This window comes from Oncorhynchus kisutch, linkage group LG12 (genome assembly GCF_002021735.2).
Source record: "Oncorhynchus kisutch isolate 150728-3 linkage group LG12, Okis_V2, whole genome shotgun sequence".
In the NCBI taxonomy this organism is placed as follows: domain Eukaryota; kingdom Metazoa; phylum Chordata; class Actinopteri; order Salmoniformes; family Salmonidae; genus Oncorhynchus; species Oncorhynchus kisutch.
This window is the reverse complement of record NC_034185.2, coordinates 18,599,666-18,616,041: the sequence shown is the minus strand read 5'-3', so window position 1 is coordinate 18,616,041 and position 16,376 is coordinate 18,599,666. Positions and strand designations below refer to the sequence as shown.

The window sequence follows — 16,376 nt, the reverse complement described above, 5'->3', positions numbered from 1 at the left end:
CCATCACTCCTGTGTTCCAATGGCACGTTGTGTTAGCTAATCCAAGTTTATCATTTTAAAAGGCTAATTGATCATTAGAAAACCCTTTTGCAATTTTGTTAGCACAGCTGAAAACGGTAGTGCTGATTAAAGAAGCAATAAAACTGACGAGTTAGGTATCTGGAGCATCAGCATTTGTGGGTTCGATAACAGGCTCAAAATGGCCAGAAACAATTAACTTTATTTTGGAACTCGTCAGTCTATTCTTGTTCTGAGAAATGAATGCTATTCCATGCGAGAAATTGCCAAGAAACTGAAGATCTCATACAACGCTGTATAATACTCCCTTCACAGAACAGCGCAAACTGTCTCTAACCAGAATAGAAAGAGGAGTGGGAGGCCCCAGTGTACAACTGAGCAAGAGGACATGTACATTCGAGTGTCTAGTTTGAGAAACAGACGGCTCCCTTGTCCTCAACTGGCAGCTTCATTAAATAATAGTGAAAAGGCAACTCCGGGATGCCGGCCTTCAGATTCAGAGACACACACAATAAGCCTTTGTGAAAAATGATTGAATACTACGTTATGGTTTTATGTTGTCTCTTTTTATGCTGCACTAAAATTTCTCAAAGGATTTACTGAACTTAACTGGAGGGGGGGAAAAAAATCATATTTGCATGTCATGGAGTAGACTACATGTTTCCTTTAACAACAACATATATTTCTCATTTGTTTCAGGTGTATAATGAAGACGTACCAGCAGCTACAGTGTATTCCTCTGTGTGGTTTAGAGCATCTGAGCCAATGTAAAAGTATGGGTGGATTCCAGGTACAATAAAATACATATTGCCAAAGTCTGTGGAACAAGTGGAGATAAATATCAAAGTTATTTAGTTCTACGTTACAGCATTAAAGTTCATTGCATAACAAGAATGTTGCTTCTTAGTTCTTCTGATGACCACAAGAGGGCCTGTGGAAAGCACAAGGAGGAATGCAGGAGACTTTGAGAACCTCTTCATTTGTAGCGAATTCGGTCCCCAAAGTCTTGCCGTTTACCTCATACAACCCCTGCAGGGTGAGATTCTGCAGTACGTTGTAAAAGGCATTCCTTGCAAACTACAGTGTAACCTTGAAAAATAGTGTGCAAAACTGTCAAGGCAAAGGGTGGCTACTTTGAAGAATCTCAAATATAAAATACATTGCTCAATAAAATAAAGGGAACACTAAAATAACATCCTAGATCTGAATGAAATATTCTTATTAAATACTTTTTTCTTTACATAGTTGAATGTGCTGACAACAAAATCACACAATTATCAATGGAAATCAAATTTATCAACCCATGGAGGTCTGGATTTGGAGTCATTCTCAAAATTAAAGTGGGAAACCACACTACAGGCTGATCCAACTTTGATGTAATGTCCTTAAAACAAGTCAAAATGAGGCTCAGTAGTGTGTGTGGCCTCCACGTGCCTGCATGACCTCCCTACAATGCCTGGGCATGCTCCTGATGAGGTGGCGGATGGTCTCCTGAGGGACCTCCTCCCAGACCTGGACTAAAGCACCCGCCAACTCCTGGACAGTCTGTGGTGCAATGTGGCGTTGGTGGATGGAGCGAGACATGATGTCTCAGATGTGCTCAATTGGATTCAGGTCTGGGGAACGGGCGGGCCAGTCCATAACATCAATGCCTTCCTCTTGCAGGAACTGCTGACACACTCCAGCCACATGATGTCTAGCATTGTCTTGCATTAGGAGGAACCCAGGGCCAACCGCACCAGCATATGGTCTCACAAGGGATCTGAGGATCTCATCTCGGTACCTAATGGCAGTCAGGCTACCTCTGGCGAGCACATGGAGGGCTGTGCGGCCCCCCAAAGAAATTCCACCCCACACCATGACTGACCCACCGCCAAACCGGTCATGCTGGAGGATGTTGCAGGCAGCAGAACGTTCTCCACGGCGTCTCCAGACTGTCACATGTGCTCAGTGTGAACCTGCTTTCATCTGTGAAGAGCACAGGGCGCCAGTGGCGAATTTTCCAATCTTGGTGTTCTCTGGCAAATGCCAAACGTCCTGCACGGTGTTGGGCTGTAAGCACAACCCCCACCTGTGGACGTCGGGCCCTTATACCACCCTCATGGAGTCTGTTTCTGACCATTTGAGCAGACACATGCACATTTGTGGCCTGCTGGAGGTCATTTTGCAGGGCTCTGGCAGTGCTCCTCCTGCTCTTCCTTGCACAAAGGCGGAGGTAGCGGTCCTGCTGCTGGTGTACTGGCCTGTCTCCTGGTAGCGCCTCCATGCTCTGGACACTACGCTGACAGACACAGCACACCTTCTTGCCACAGCTCGCATTGATGTGCCATCCTGGATGAGCTGCACTACCTGAGCCACTTGTGTGGGTTGTAGACTCCGTCTCATGCTACCACTAGAGTGAAAGCACCGCCAGCATTCAAAAGTGACCAAAACATCAGCCAGGAAGCATAGGAACTGAGAAGTGGTCTGTGGTTATCACCTCCAGAAGAACTCCTTTATTGGGGGTGTCTTGCTAATTGCCTATAATTTCCACCTGTTGTCTATTCCATTTGCACAACAGCATGTGAAATTTATTGTCAATCAGTGTTGCTTCCTAAGTGGACAGTTTGATTTCACAGAGGTGTGATTGACTTGGAGTTACATTGTGTTGTTTAAGTGTTCCCTTTATTTTTTTGAGCAGTGTATATTTTGATTTGTTCAACACGTTTTTGGTTACTACATGATTCCATATGTGTTATTTCATAGTTTTGATGTCTTCACTATTATTCTACAATGTAGAACATAGTAAAAATAAAGAAAAACCCTGGTACTGTACGTGTTAATGTTAACTGGGCTCGGTGGGCTGTCCTTCACCGTGGATTCTCCAGTCTGGCTTTAGTTGCTGTCTCTGCACAAAGAGGTTACTGTAGGCGAGCTTAGCAGCGTCCAACGCGTTGACTCCTTCCAGGGGTAGGCTGCAGCATGAGAGGCCTTACCATGGTACCTTACTACGACACTGGAACTGGAAAATAATAAGTGCCAAAATGTTGGTGTTTACCCATCAATTATTGGGAATATATTTAGAGTGTGTGACTATCAATGCATGTATTTGTACACAAGTTTACTATTGTTGGTCAGCACAAATCATGCTTTTCACTGGAAATGAAACCAGACGTTGGCCTTTAGAGTTATGCTGTTGGTTTATTCTGAGAGTAGGCCAGGGGAACATCAGCTGTATCTTAAATGTTGTAACTGGCCTGACTGCCTGGCAGTGACTGCAGCCTGAAATAGCACTCTGCATGCAGCTAGGGCCCCCAGTACAGAGTTCAACAGGGCTGTTACCAGAGAATGGAATGTTAATTTTTCTACCATAAGCCACCTCGAACGTTGTTTTGGAGAATTTGGCAGTACATCCAACTGGCGCCATAACCGCAGACCACGTGTAACCACACTAGCCCTGGACCTCCACATCCGGCTTCTTCACCTGCGGGATAGTGGGAAGGCTGAGGAGTATTTCTGCCTGTAATAAAGGCCTTTTGTGGGGACAAACTCATTCTGATTGGCTGGACCTGGCTGCCAAGTGGGTGTGCCTATGCCCTCTGAGGCCTATCCATGGATGTACCTTTTTTGTTGTTCTTAAAACAAGATCAGCTTTAAAAACATATTTATATTTCTTTTCTCTTTCATGAGATACAGTTGTTTGTATTATTTCTTGTTTTGTTATGGTTATTGTTGTTAAAAAAAATATTAGGCTATATTTATTTTTAAACTGGAATAATATCATACGTTTACATCTACATTATACAGTTGGAAGTTTACATACACCATAGCCAAATAAATTTAAACTCAGTTTTTCACAATTCCTGACATTTAATCCAAGTAAAAATTCCCTGCCTTAGGTCAGTTAGGATCAGCACTTTATTTTAAGAATGTGAAATGTCAGAATAATAGTAGAGAGAATTATTTATTTCAGCTTGAATTTCTTTCATCACATTCCCAGTGGGTCAGACGTTTACATACACTCAATTAGTATTTGGTAGCATTGCCTTTAAATTGTTTAACTTGGGTCAAACGTTTCAGGTAGCCTTCCACAAGCTTCCCACAATAAGTTGGGGGAATATTGGCCCATTCCTCCTGACAGAGCTGGTGTAACTGAGTCAGGTTTGTAGGCCTCCTTGCTCGCACACGCCTTTTCAGTTCTGCCCACACATTTTCTATAGGATTGAGGTCAGGGATTTGTGATGGCCACTCCAATACCTTGACTTTGTTGTCCTTAAGCCCTTTTGCAACAACTTTGTAAGTATGCTTGGGGTCATTGTCCATTTGGAAGACCCATTTGAGACCAAGCTTTAACTTCCTGATTGATGTCTCGAGATGTTGCTTCAATATATCCACAATTTTTCTTCCTCATGCCATCTATTTTGTGAATTTCACCAGTCCCTCCTGCAGCAAAGCATCCCCACAACATGATGCTGCCACCCCCATGCTTCACGGTTGGGATGGTATTCTTCGGCTTGTAAGCCCCCCTTTTCCCTCCAAACATAACAATGGTCATTATGGCCAAAGAGTTCTATTTTGTTTCATTAGACCAGAGGACATTTCTCCAAAAAGTATGATCTTTGTCCCCATGTGCAGTTCCAAACCATAGTCCGACTTTTTTATGGAGGTTTTGGAGCAGTGGCTTCTTCCTTGCTGAGCGGCCTTTCAGGTTATGTCGATATAGGACTCGTTTTTCTGTGGATATAGATACATTTGTACCTGTTTCCTCAAGCATCTTCACAAGGTCCTTTGCTGTTGTTCTGGGATTGATTTGCACTTTTCATACCTTAGTACGTTCATCTCTAGGAGACAGAACGCGTCTCCTTCCTGAGCGGTATGACGGCTGCGTGGTCCCATGGTGTTTATACTTGTATACTATTGTTAGTACAGATGAACGCGGTACCTTCAGGCGTTTGGAAATTGCTCCCAAGGATGAACCAGACTTGTGGAAGTCTATTTTTTTTTCTGAGGTCTTGGTTGATTTCTTTTGATTTTCCCACGATGTCAAGCAAAGCGGCACTGAGTTTGAAGGTCATCCTTGAAATCCACAGGTACAACTCCAATTTACTCAAATGATGTAAATTAGCCTATCAGAAGCTTCTAAAGCAATGACATTTTCTGGAATTTTCCAAGCTGTTTAAAGGCAGTCAACTTAGTGTGTGTAAACGTTTGAACTACTAGAATTGTGATAGTGAATTATAAGTGAAATAATCTGTAAACAATTGTTGGAAAAATTACTTGTGTCATGCACAAAGTAGATGTCCTAACCGACTTGCCAAAACTAGTTTGTTAACAAGACATTTGTAGAGTGGTTGAAAAACGAGTTTTAATGTATGTAAACTTCGACTTCAATTGTATATACACTACAGGTCAAAAGTTTTAGAACACCAACTCATTCAAGGGTTTTTCTTTATTTTTACTATTTTCTACATTCTAGAATAGTGAAGATATCAAAACTATGAAATAACACATGGAACCATGTAGTAACGAAAGTGTTAAATCAAAATATATTTTATATTTGAGATTCTTCAAAGTAGCCATGCTTTGCCTTGATGACAGCTTTGCACACTTGGCATTCTCTCAACCAACTTCGAGGTAGTCACCTGGAATGCATTTTAATTAACAGGCGTGCCTTGTTAAAAGTTAATTTGTGGAATGTATTTCCTTCTTAATGCGTTTGAGCCAAGCCGTTGTGTTGTGACAAGGTATACAGTACATTCGATAAGAGCTAGACCCATGGCTATAGATACATTTTTCAATTGACTGATTTCCTTATGAACTATAAAACTCAAGTCAAATCTTTGAAATTGGGTTTATATTTTTGTTCGGTATAGTGTTACAGGTTCATTTTTCACTGTTGTGTAAGTTATTTATCCGCAACCACTACAATCAATGCTGAAACTTGAGTACTAGTTCCCTGATGTTGTATAATGTTATTCGATTACTAACCCAATAAACGTGTGGGGAGACTGACAGGCATTGTGAAGTCTGTGACATCTTAGCATTTTCAACTTGTGAGGGCAAATGGTAACAGACAGAAAACATGTAAGGGGTAGCCAATATTTTAATTTCAATTTAGATATGAAATGCATCATAAAATTTAAAAAATTCTAATTGCAAAGTGAGAGTATTGCTTTAAGATGTATACACATTTAGTCACTGGACTTAACTTTTTGAACATTTGCAAAAAACAACATTCAATCTTTGGTACAGTAATACAATTTCATTTTTGTGTGACACGGAGTGAAGGAACAAGAACTAGCAGCTGCCTAGCTCTAGAGGGAAGGGGTCAAATGTGTGTTACATAATAATAAAGACCATGTCATTCATCTTTCTTCCGGTAAACATTCTCAGCGCTTTAGATGGAACAACACTGGTGATCAGGGGGCCAATGAAAGGAAAAAAAAAAGAAATGTGTCAGTGCTGGAGAGATTCAAAACAAAGGGCACTCAGTCAGTGCTCGTGCTGAATTTGTCTGTTTCCTGCAGCGGCAGTTGTCCTCGTCATCAGAGGGGGAATTTTTGATTTTGAGACTCACATTTGTCACTCCATCTTCTTGATGTCGCTCACCCAGCTGGCTCCCTCTGTCGTTGAGCCTGGGGACGAGGTTACCGTCTTCAAGACCGTCCTTCCAGAGAGTTCCCTGAAGATTGTGGGTCCTCCCTGCAGTGCATTCAAGGCAATAGCAGTCACAACTGGTGGGCTGAAGTTCACAGAACCCCAAACCTTCACACAACTATTCTTGCTTGCCATTGTGGTGACTCGTGTTGGTTCAGTCAGTCTTGTGCAAATTTGTAAGATAATCTTTCTTACGTTTAATACGTCCCAATGGGCACTGCAGCCCATTATTGGAACAGTAAGTGCACCAGCTCAAGGTGAACATCTTTTTTAGGCTTCAGTAACAAAACTATACTTTCTGTTAAAATAACATGAAAAATATACACTTATATTACATGTTTACAGTATATACATTTACACAAGTTCATAAAAAATCCCCCCAAAAACAAGGCCGCTTGCTCAGAACACATGAAATTGTATTACAGATCAAAAACTCATTACATTCTGTTGCTGTTAAGTTATAGTTCCAGTTCTTTCAGAGTCCAAATTCTTCGGTGCCAAATTTGTCATTGATCAGGTATAGACGGATCTTTTTGATAAGATTTTCCATCCATTGAGATCATGGTTTATCTTGAACCTTCAGCAGAGACTTCAAATGAAACGTAATTTGCTCTCGGCTGTGGTCGGAATGTTGGGGGGCAGTCTCGCCGACCCAATGACTCGGTGGTTTGGGCAGGACACTTGGAGACGGGGGCTCGCTGAATTTAGCTCCAGCATATATCTTCTCTCCGTCTTTCAGCTCATCCTCAGGTACAAGCTCAGCTGGGGATACAGTCACAATCTTGACATTGTTATCTGAGTTGAAGGGATTCTTGTCTCTACGGAGGAGCTGGAAGGGAGCAGAATTGGGCTTTGTGTGGCAGCTGTTGTCATATTTCTGTACTGAGGGAGCATTGCAAGGTGCATTAACGTGCCTGCTCCTTTGGCTCCGGGTGTTGAGATTTTGGGCAGCTTGATCGAGTCTATCGAGGTTGTGGACAGACTGGTCACCTGGTGTTGTGGCCCTCTCCACTCTCCCATTTTTTGACTTCAGCAGCTGGGAGGAAAGAGAAACAAATGTTATAGTTTCACAAGGTCTGAACCATTCTAAATGTTACGCAAATAGTTTCTACTCTGAAGAACACTTGAGCAAACATTTTTTAAATAATTTCCAGTTCCATCATTTATTTTTGGTGTCAATGCGATATGTAAACATCTCAGGAACTGTCACATCGCCGGCATTGTTGAAATCCTTCATAACATTTCGTAAGATGGCGACGGAGAAGAAGGCAGCCGTTTTATGTGCCCCCAGCCGATTGTTTTTTGGTTGTTTATTTGCAACTTATTTTTTGTATATAATGTTGCTGCTACCATCTCTTATGACCGAAAACGACTTCTAGATATCAGGACTGCGATTACTCACCACGGACTAGCAGAATCCTTTTTTTCCTTTCATGACTCTGAGCCCGACACAAAGGATATACGGATTCCTCGGGAACGGGCCCAGATCCCCGTGATCTGCGTGAAGAGGCCGCCGAGAAAGAGAGGCCGAAGGTCGGGCTGCCTTCTGTAAATTCGTAGGCGATCTAATAAACCCCCACTTCCCTCCATTCTGCTAGCAAACGTGCAATCTTTGGAGAATAAAATCGACGAGATACGCGGAAGATTAAACTACCAACGGGACATTAAAAACTAACACCTCATGCTTCACGGAGTCGTGACTGAACGACAAGAATATCAACATACAGCTGGCTGGTTATACGATGTACCAGGATAGTAGGATAGTACAGCGGTGTCTGGTAAGACAAGGTGCGGCGGACTAGGTATTTTTGTAAGCAGCTGGTGCATGATATCTAAGTAAGTCTCAAGCTATTGCTCACCTGTGGTAGAGTATCTCATGATAAGCTGGAGACCACACTACCTACCGAGATCATTTTCATCTGTATTCCACCATAAGCAAACAAGAAAACACTCATACGGAGACGGCGCTCCTAGTAGCCGGGGACTTTAATGCAGGGAAACTTAAATCTGTTTCACCAAATTTCTATCAGCATGTTAAACGTGCAACTAGAGGAAAAAGAACTCTGAACCACCTATACTCCACACAGAGATGCATACAAAGCTCTCCCTCCATTTGGCAAATCTGACCATAATTCTATACTCCTGATTCCTACTTACAAGCAAAGATTAAAGCAGGATGCACTTGTGACTAGATTTTTAAAAAAGCAGTCAGAGGAAGCAGATGCTAAGCTACAGGACTGTTTTTCTAGCACCGACTGGAATATGCTCCGGGATTCCTCTGATGGCACCACATCAGTCATTGGCTTGATAAATAAATGCATCGATGACGTTGTCCCCACAGTGACCACACGTACATACCCCACCCAGAAGCCATAGATTACAGGCAGCATCCGCACTGAGCTAAAGGGTAGAGCTGCCACTTTCAAGGAGCGGGACTCTAACCCGGAAGCTTATAAGAAACCCCGCTATGCCCTCCGACAGACGAACCATCAAACAGGCAAAACATCAATAAGGGACTAAGATCGAATCGTACTAAACTGGCTCCGACACTCGTCGGGTGTGGCAGGGCTTGCAAACCATTACAGACAACAAAGGGAAGCACAGCCGAGAGCTGCCCAGTATGGAACCTATCAGATGAGCTAAACTACTTCAATGCTCGCGTCGAGGCAAATAACACTGAAACATGCCTGAGAGCACCATCTGTTCCGGGCAACTGTGTGATCACGCTCTCCGCAGCCGATGTGAGTAAGACCTTTAGCCAGGTCAACATTCACAAGGCAGCAGGGCCAGACAGATTACCAGGACGTGTACTACAAGCATGCACTGACCAACTGGTAAATGACTTCACTGACATTTTCAACCTGTCCCTGTTTTACTGCTGTCCCAATTTTACTGCTGCTCTTTAATTACTTGTTACTTTTCTCTTATCTGCATTTTTTGTTTTAAACTGAATTGTTGGTTAGGGTCTTGTAAGTAAGCATTTCACTGTACGGTCTACACCTGATGTATTCGGCGCATGTGACTAATACATTTGATTTGATAACAAGTAACCTAAATACCTGTAGCACATCTACTCAGGCCAACCTTTAATAAACATTGTTTGTACAATGTGTACCAAATTCCTATGTCATTGGGCTGCATTCCGTTTTTTTTTTGTGCATAACGTTCAATTAAACCGAAACAATGCTGTTCTGAACAACAACTTGAAAAACAGGGAGGGGTTTTGAACACAACATGGCCACTTCCGTTTAAATATGTTACTCATTGCTTCAAGCCACACCCAGCAAAGATACCATGGTCTGTTCAAGAAAGTTCAGTTCGATTAAACGTTTGCTATGTTACGGATTGCACTGAACAAGTTCCCACAAACCGTTCAACATTCGATCGTTTGATCCGTTTGGTGGGTGTGGCTTGAAGCAATGAGTGACGTATTTAAAGGGAAGCAGCCGTGCTGACAGCGTTCCCCAACCCAGTTTTTAAAATTGTATAATTATTTTTTAAGTGGTCATTCACCCAGTGCATAGTTTCCCAAACTCGTTTTGGCTTGTGCCCTAGTACTACACAGCGGATCCAAGTTTGGGAAACCCTGACCTAGTGAGCGCACCATTTTACAATGGCTTAACATCCATTTGTACATTTAGATGTTTTTGCACTCAACATAAAGGGGGAAATTACTCCACGTTGCATAGTGCGTGTGTTTACATGGATAAATGCAGCATAATGTTTTACTAACAATGGACAAAGTAATAACCACATGTACAAACTCCATCTACTTCACAAAATTAACTAAATAATATACCTCTTTCTTTGTCCCCTGCTTTAGATGGTGACAGGTCAGCACAGTCGCCTGGGTCCGGTGGGTTGCGAGTTCGGCACTTGGGGCTTTACAAGCTGCGACATTGTTGTTGATGTCTGCAAGCCGTGTGGGGTTGTTTCTCAGCGTTTTTTGGCGCGGTTGTTGGTGTGTCCGCTGTAACCCTGACGTTGTTGAACGCAATTTTCTCCCACCTTTCTTCAACAGTGCTTGCCTTGTTTTGCCTAGGCTTGCCCCGACGTGGTAGGAAGTCAAAATGGATGGCTTATTGTTTTCAACGTTGTCCAGATTTGGTTCAATATTTATTAGTGATTCGCCCAACATGACTTCAAAGTGGAGAGGGTAGGACACATCAACGATACTAGCTAGTTTAATTTTTTCGAAAGTGGTAAGTAGGCTAACTTTAACCAGCTAGCCAACGACGTTCGTTCGTTCACCTCACTACTACAACAATCAACAGCTAACGACGACGTTATTTAGTACGTAGATGGTTGAACTGAAGTCGGTCCGAAAACCTCGATGCAGTGGGGTTTTGATAAATTGAAGAAGAGTACACCGATGTTGATAACGTAATCTTGTAACTCGAAGCACGGTCTTCGAGATGGCGTAGAAGCTATGGAAATGGCGCGGGACAACTTCCCGATTGTATTTCAGGGGAAGCTGAAACACACGCCCACTTATTTCAAAACAAAGGATAGGAGAGCAACACGGTTTTAACGCCGTACATTACGTTAATTGCTACTAGTAGCTAATAGAATAACATAATGCCATTATATGTGGTTTATTCTGCACGCGAATGCGTGCTCCGCGAAAAGGTAGCAGCAGTGAATAAATAAACCATTGGTTTCGAAAGCAGGAAATTGCAGATCTCCCACGTTCGAAATTACGTCATGTATGATGGTGTCATTCTCATGACCGGTACTTTCCACAGGGAGAGGCTATTGCCGCGTTCAAAACAACTGGGAACTCTGAAAAATACAAGGTAAATTCAGTGGACGTCAGTGATCTTCAGGTCGGAAAGACGGAGCTCTAGAAAGAGGCCCGAGTTGGAAATCCGAGTTGGATGACCGTTCAAGTCGATCCTGTCGGAGATCGTTTTTTTCCTAGTTCCAAATTGTTTTAAACGCACCGAAGTCGAGCGTTCCCCATGAAGTCCGAAGTCGAGAGTTCCCCATGCCGCGTTCAGAACAACTGGGAACTCAGAAATATCCGACTTCAAAGGCTATTAGACACCACAAGGTCCCAGCTACTATCTAATCAACACAGCATTGACATGTTCCCATCCCTGGTTAAAAAAGCCTAACCCAACACAATATGGGGCGGCAGGTAGCCTAGTGTTTAGAGCATAGAACTAATAACCAAAAGATTGCGAGGTAAAAATCTGTCGTTCTACCACTGAACAAGACAGCACTGTTCCTAGGCCGTCATTGAAAATAATAATTTGTTCTTAACTGACTTGCCTATTTAAAGACAGATGAAAAAAATCTGCCAATTAATTTCCAGCAATATTGCCCATGTCTGTCTTTGTGGTGTATCACTCCGTGCCTAGTCAGTTGATGTGATAACCATCTTAGAAGTATATCGAAATTACGTCATGTAGAAGTATATAATTTGGATATATTATTTGCAAACTTTGCCATGAAATGGGCAGCAGCAGTACAGAATCCTTGCTAGTCCTGCACACTGGACATCACCTTCCTCATTAAAGGGGAATTACACAAAAACAATTCTAATTTGTTAGCTTTCTTCCAGACAAAAAAAAAAGGTATTCTGGTGTGATTTAAGCATAAACATGGACTCTGAAACATCTCTTTTCGTTTTTTCTCTATGAACAATTGTAATTTTGAGAGTGAAAAAAACATATATATTCTAAGACCAGGAAAAGTACAAATCTGAAAACATAATTTGGGAAAATGTAAAACATAATTTGGGGAAAAAATAACAGATTTCATAGGGCCCCCCTTAAGAGTTGTTTATTAACCATTATTTTACCAGATATATTGACAGAAAACATAGTGAACTCCTTTCTCTTGTACAATAAAGACCCGGGAAGAGTTGCAGGGGAAAGAAGAGAAGAATGTGCCTATTTGAAAGCTAGAAAAAAGTGAGTATGTCACGATATGTTTCATTAGTAGCTCTCATGCTAGAAAAGGTGGGATACCTCTGGGCTACACTATGTAGCTACTTCCATCTCCTTAATGCAGCAAGCGGGAGTGAAGGACACTAGTGTGCCCGGTGTTGTTGTGTTGCCTGCTTGCAGCGCAAACTCTCCCCATTGAGCAGTGTTTATCTGCAGGCCTATCACAGTGACATCCAAATTGTTACTACCAATATTACAAGTTATTTATCTGTATTCTGTATAGGCTGCTATCCTACTCTAAATAAAATGTATTGGGATGGAAAAAATTGGAGATGATGTCCAAATACAGATGGTGACCAATACTACAAGTTACCAATACTCCCTCGCCCATAGAAATAAACCTCACTTTATTTTACACGTTTTAACTAGCGCATTTTCTTGCCAGCATAAACTTGCTGGGAGGGCTCATAAGGACGACTGACTGAACCGAATACATTCGTCTCCACATTTGACTCTCAGCTGCTCAACCAACATAATCGATTTGGGCACCAGGCGTGTCCGTATAGCCCAGGGATCATCAACTAGATGTAAGCGAGGTTTGAAATGATTGTTTTAGTCAATTATTATATATGTTTGGACTTCTTGCGGTCAATTTGTAGTCTACAAATGATTTGTAATTATGTAATTATGTTCCGGCCCCCTGACCATCTGTCTAGTTGATGATCCCTGGGCTATACAGACACGCCTGGAGTTTTTTCTTGGGCGGATGGTCAGGGGGCCGGAACGTAATTACAAATAATTAGTAGACTGCACATTGACCGCAAGAACTCAAAACATATATAATACTCTGTCACTGTTTTGTTGAACCATCCTCAGTTTTTTCATATCACAACCATTAAACTCTGTAACTGTTTTAAAATCACCATGGCCCTCATGGTGAACTCCCTGGTTTTCTTCCTCTCCGGCAACTGAGTTAGGAAGGATGCCTGTATCTTTGTAGTGACTGGGTGTATTGATACACCATCCAAAGCCTAATTAATAACTTCACCATGCTCAAAGGGATATTCAGCGTCTGCTTTTTTGTATTTTTATACATCTACCAATCGGTGCCCTTCTTTGTGTTGGCATTGAAAAACCTCCCTGGTCTTTGTGCTTGAAATTCACTACTCGATTGAGGGAGCTTACAGATACTTGTATGTGTGGGGTACAGAGATAGGGGGAGTCATTAAAAAAACATGTTAACCACTATTATTATTGGGAACCCTGATATAGCCTCTCCCTTTCCAACATTTCATGTACAAGCTTTCGAGTATGGTGGCCAGAGGGGATCTATCTGTCAGTCTTTCTTTCTGGCTCTGTCTGTACAACGCAGCAATATAATGATGTTCATTACACGGGGAGATGTTTTCCTCATGTGTTGGTACTCTGAGCCAGGCAGTGAGCACAGTTTTAATATTCTGATCACACAGAGGGAGGTCATTCAAGCTGTTGCTGAGCTCTTGTACGTGATCTGCTTGCCTGGTTGGAGCTGCTGCATCAAATCGGCTAGGCAACAGCTGCAGTCTGTGTTGCTAGGGCAAAGTCTCATCACATGAGCAGACCCTCTAGCATGTGATTGGTCCTCCTGATCAACATTTTTTCTACTTAATTTTTATTTTCACACACACAAACAGACTACGTCATACAGTTGAAGTCGGAAGTTTACATACACCTTAGCCAAATAAATTTAAACTCAGTTTTTCACAATTCCTGACATTTAATACAAGTAAAAATTCCATCTTAGTGGATCACCACTTTATTTTAAGAATGTGAAATGTCAGAATAATAGTAGAGAGAATGATTTATTTCAGCTTTTATTTCTATCAACACATTCCCAGTGGGTCAGAAATGTACATACACTCAATCAGTATTTGGAGCATTGCCTTCAGTATTTGGTAGCATTGGCTTTAAATTGTTTAAATTGGGTCAAACGCTTTATGTAGCCGCCCACAAGCTTCCCACAATAAGTTGGGTGAATATTGGCCCATTCCTCCTGACAGAGCTGGTGTAACTGAGAAAGAGAATATGTCATGTACATATTTGTCCTCTGACTATACGTGTAATAACGATTGATAGTCTTTCCTGGTTGAGGGTTGAAGATTGACTACTTATCTTTTAGTCTTTTTTAGAAACATTTGGCTGCATTTACCCAGGCAGCCCAATTCTGATATTTCTAACAATAATTAGTCTTTTGACCAATCCCATCAGATCTTCTCACGTCATATTTTTTTCTGAGCTGATCTGATAGTTTTTGTCTTTTAACCAATCAGAATTGGGCTGCCTGTGTAAAGGCAAGCCTTGGATTTCTTACCGGGACCCAAACCGAAAACGTCGCTCAGTAATATATCGAGCCATGTCATCAAGGACTGCTCTGCCACCAGAGGCTACTCAGGCAAAAAGCAAGTTTAGCTTTAATTTAAAAAACAGATTAAAAAAACATATTGTATCACAGCGCCTAACCTCTTTCTAAATATTTAATTTAACTGTACTGTATAGAAGTATATTAATATGTATATAGTGTGTACATAGTATTTTTGTTGTCTTTTGGAGTCTTGACAATATATCATTCTTGTTTTAATTTGTCATATTATCTTATGTTGTTCTTGTTTGCAACACTTCTGTACTCTGTTCTCAATTTTATGTTTTATGTGGACCCCAGGAAGAGTAACTGCTTCATGTGGACATTTAAAAGAGATCTTAAAACACACCTTTTTAGATAATTTCCTAGGGTGTTATTTTAGTCTTTCCGTTTTCATTGTTATTCTTTTGTTTTTTATCCTCCTATGTTGATATTTTTTCCACTAATTGGTCTTTTGACCAATCACATCAGCTCTTTTTCAGGGCTGATCTTTTTCAGGGCTGATCTGATTAGTCAAAAGACCAATTGGTGAGAAAAAGATCAGAATTGTGCTGCCTGTGTAAATACAGCCATAGAAAACTGAATGTAGGAGGAAGCATGTAAAGAACCCACCTAAAACAGGGAAAGTTGTTGGAAAGCAGTGGATTGACATTGCTGCAGCCACAGGGTGAAAAGAACGAGCAATCAGGTGGGCAGGCAATTAAGAGACACATTTCAACTTATAAAACATATCTGTTGCCTATTAGAAACTAGATGTTATGACAGACAGAGCATCCCCCCACGTTAATGTCTTGTCTCAGGTGTCTGCAAGCAAAATGTGATGAGTAACCTGTCTGATCACCGAAGACAGTGAGAAAGCCTATAGGGAGTAGGTCAGTGATCTGGCAGTGTGGTGAAATCAACCTCTCCCTTAACTTCAGCAGGACAAAGGAGCTGATTGTGGACTACAGGAAATGGAGGACCAAGCACACCCCCATCCACATTGACGGGGCTATTTTCATGATCCACACACACCAACACAGTCGTGAATGCATGACAACGCCTCTTCCCCATCAGGAGGCTGAAAAGATTTGTCATGGGCCCTCAGATCTTTAAAAGGTTCTACAGCTGCACCATTGAGAGCATCATAACTGGCTGCATCACCACTTGGTATGGCAGCTGCTTGGCATGCAACCACAAGACGCAACAGAGTGTAGTGCGTAAGGCAGGGTACGCACTACACACTGTTTCCGAGCTCGCTGCCATCCAGGCGGCCATAACAGGCGGTGTCAGAGGAAGGCCCTAACAATTGTCAAAGACTCCAGCCTCCCAAGTCATACACTGTTCTCTCTGCTACCGCACCGCAAGAGGTAACGATGAACCAGGTCTGGAACCAACAGAGCCCTGAACAGCTTCTACCCCTAAGCCATAAGATGGCTAAATAGTTAGTC

At 42.0% G+C, this 16,376-nt stretch overlaps 1 protein-coding gene across 1 annotated transcript; it reads right to left on the bottom strand.

The window, feature by feature from the left end:
- Positions 1–6,082: 6,082 nt before the first annotated feature.
- Positions 6,083–11,662, bottom strand: LOC109900648 (proline-rich nuclear receptor coactivator 1). Its single transcript, XM_020496369.2, has 2 exons — positions 10,454–11,662; positions 6,083–7,690 (listed from the first exon to the last, which is right to left on the bottom strand). Exons 1-2 carry the CDS (start codon positions 10,790–10,792, stop codon positions 7,214–7,216), a joined length of 816 nt encoding a protein of 271 aa, XP_020351958.1. The 5' UTR covers positions 10,793–11,662; the 3' UTR covers positions 6,083–7,213.
- Positions 11,663–16,376: the final 4,714 nt, after the last annotated feature.

Coding starts and splice junctions, on each gene's coding strand:
- LOC109900648 (XM_020496369.2), bottom strand. CDS start 10,792: ATGTTGGGCGAATCACTAATAAATATTGAACCAAATCTGGACAACGTT. Junction 7,691..10,453: donor AGCAGGGGACAAAGAAAGAG/GTATATTATTTA, acceptor CTTTCCTCCCAG/CTGCTGAAGTCAAAAAATGG.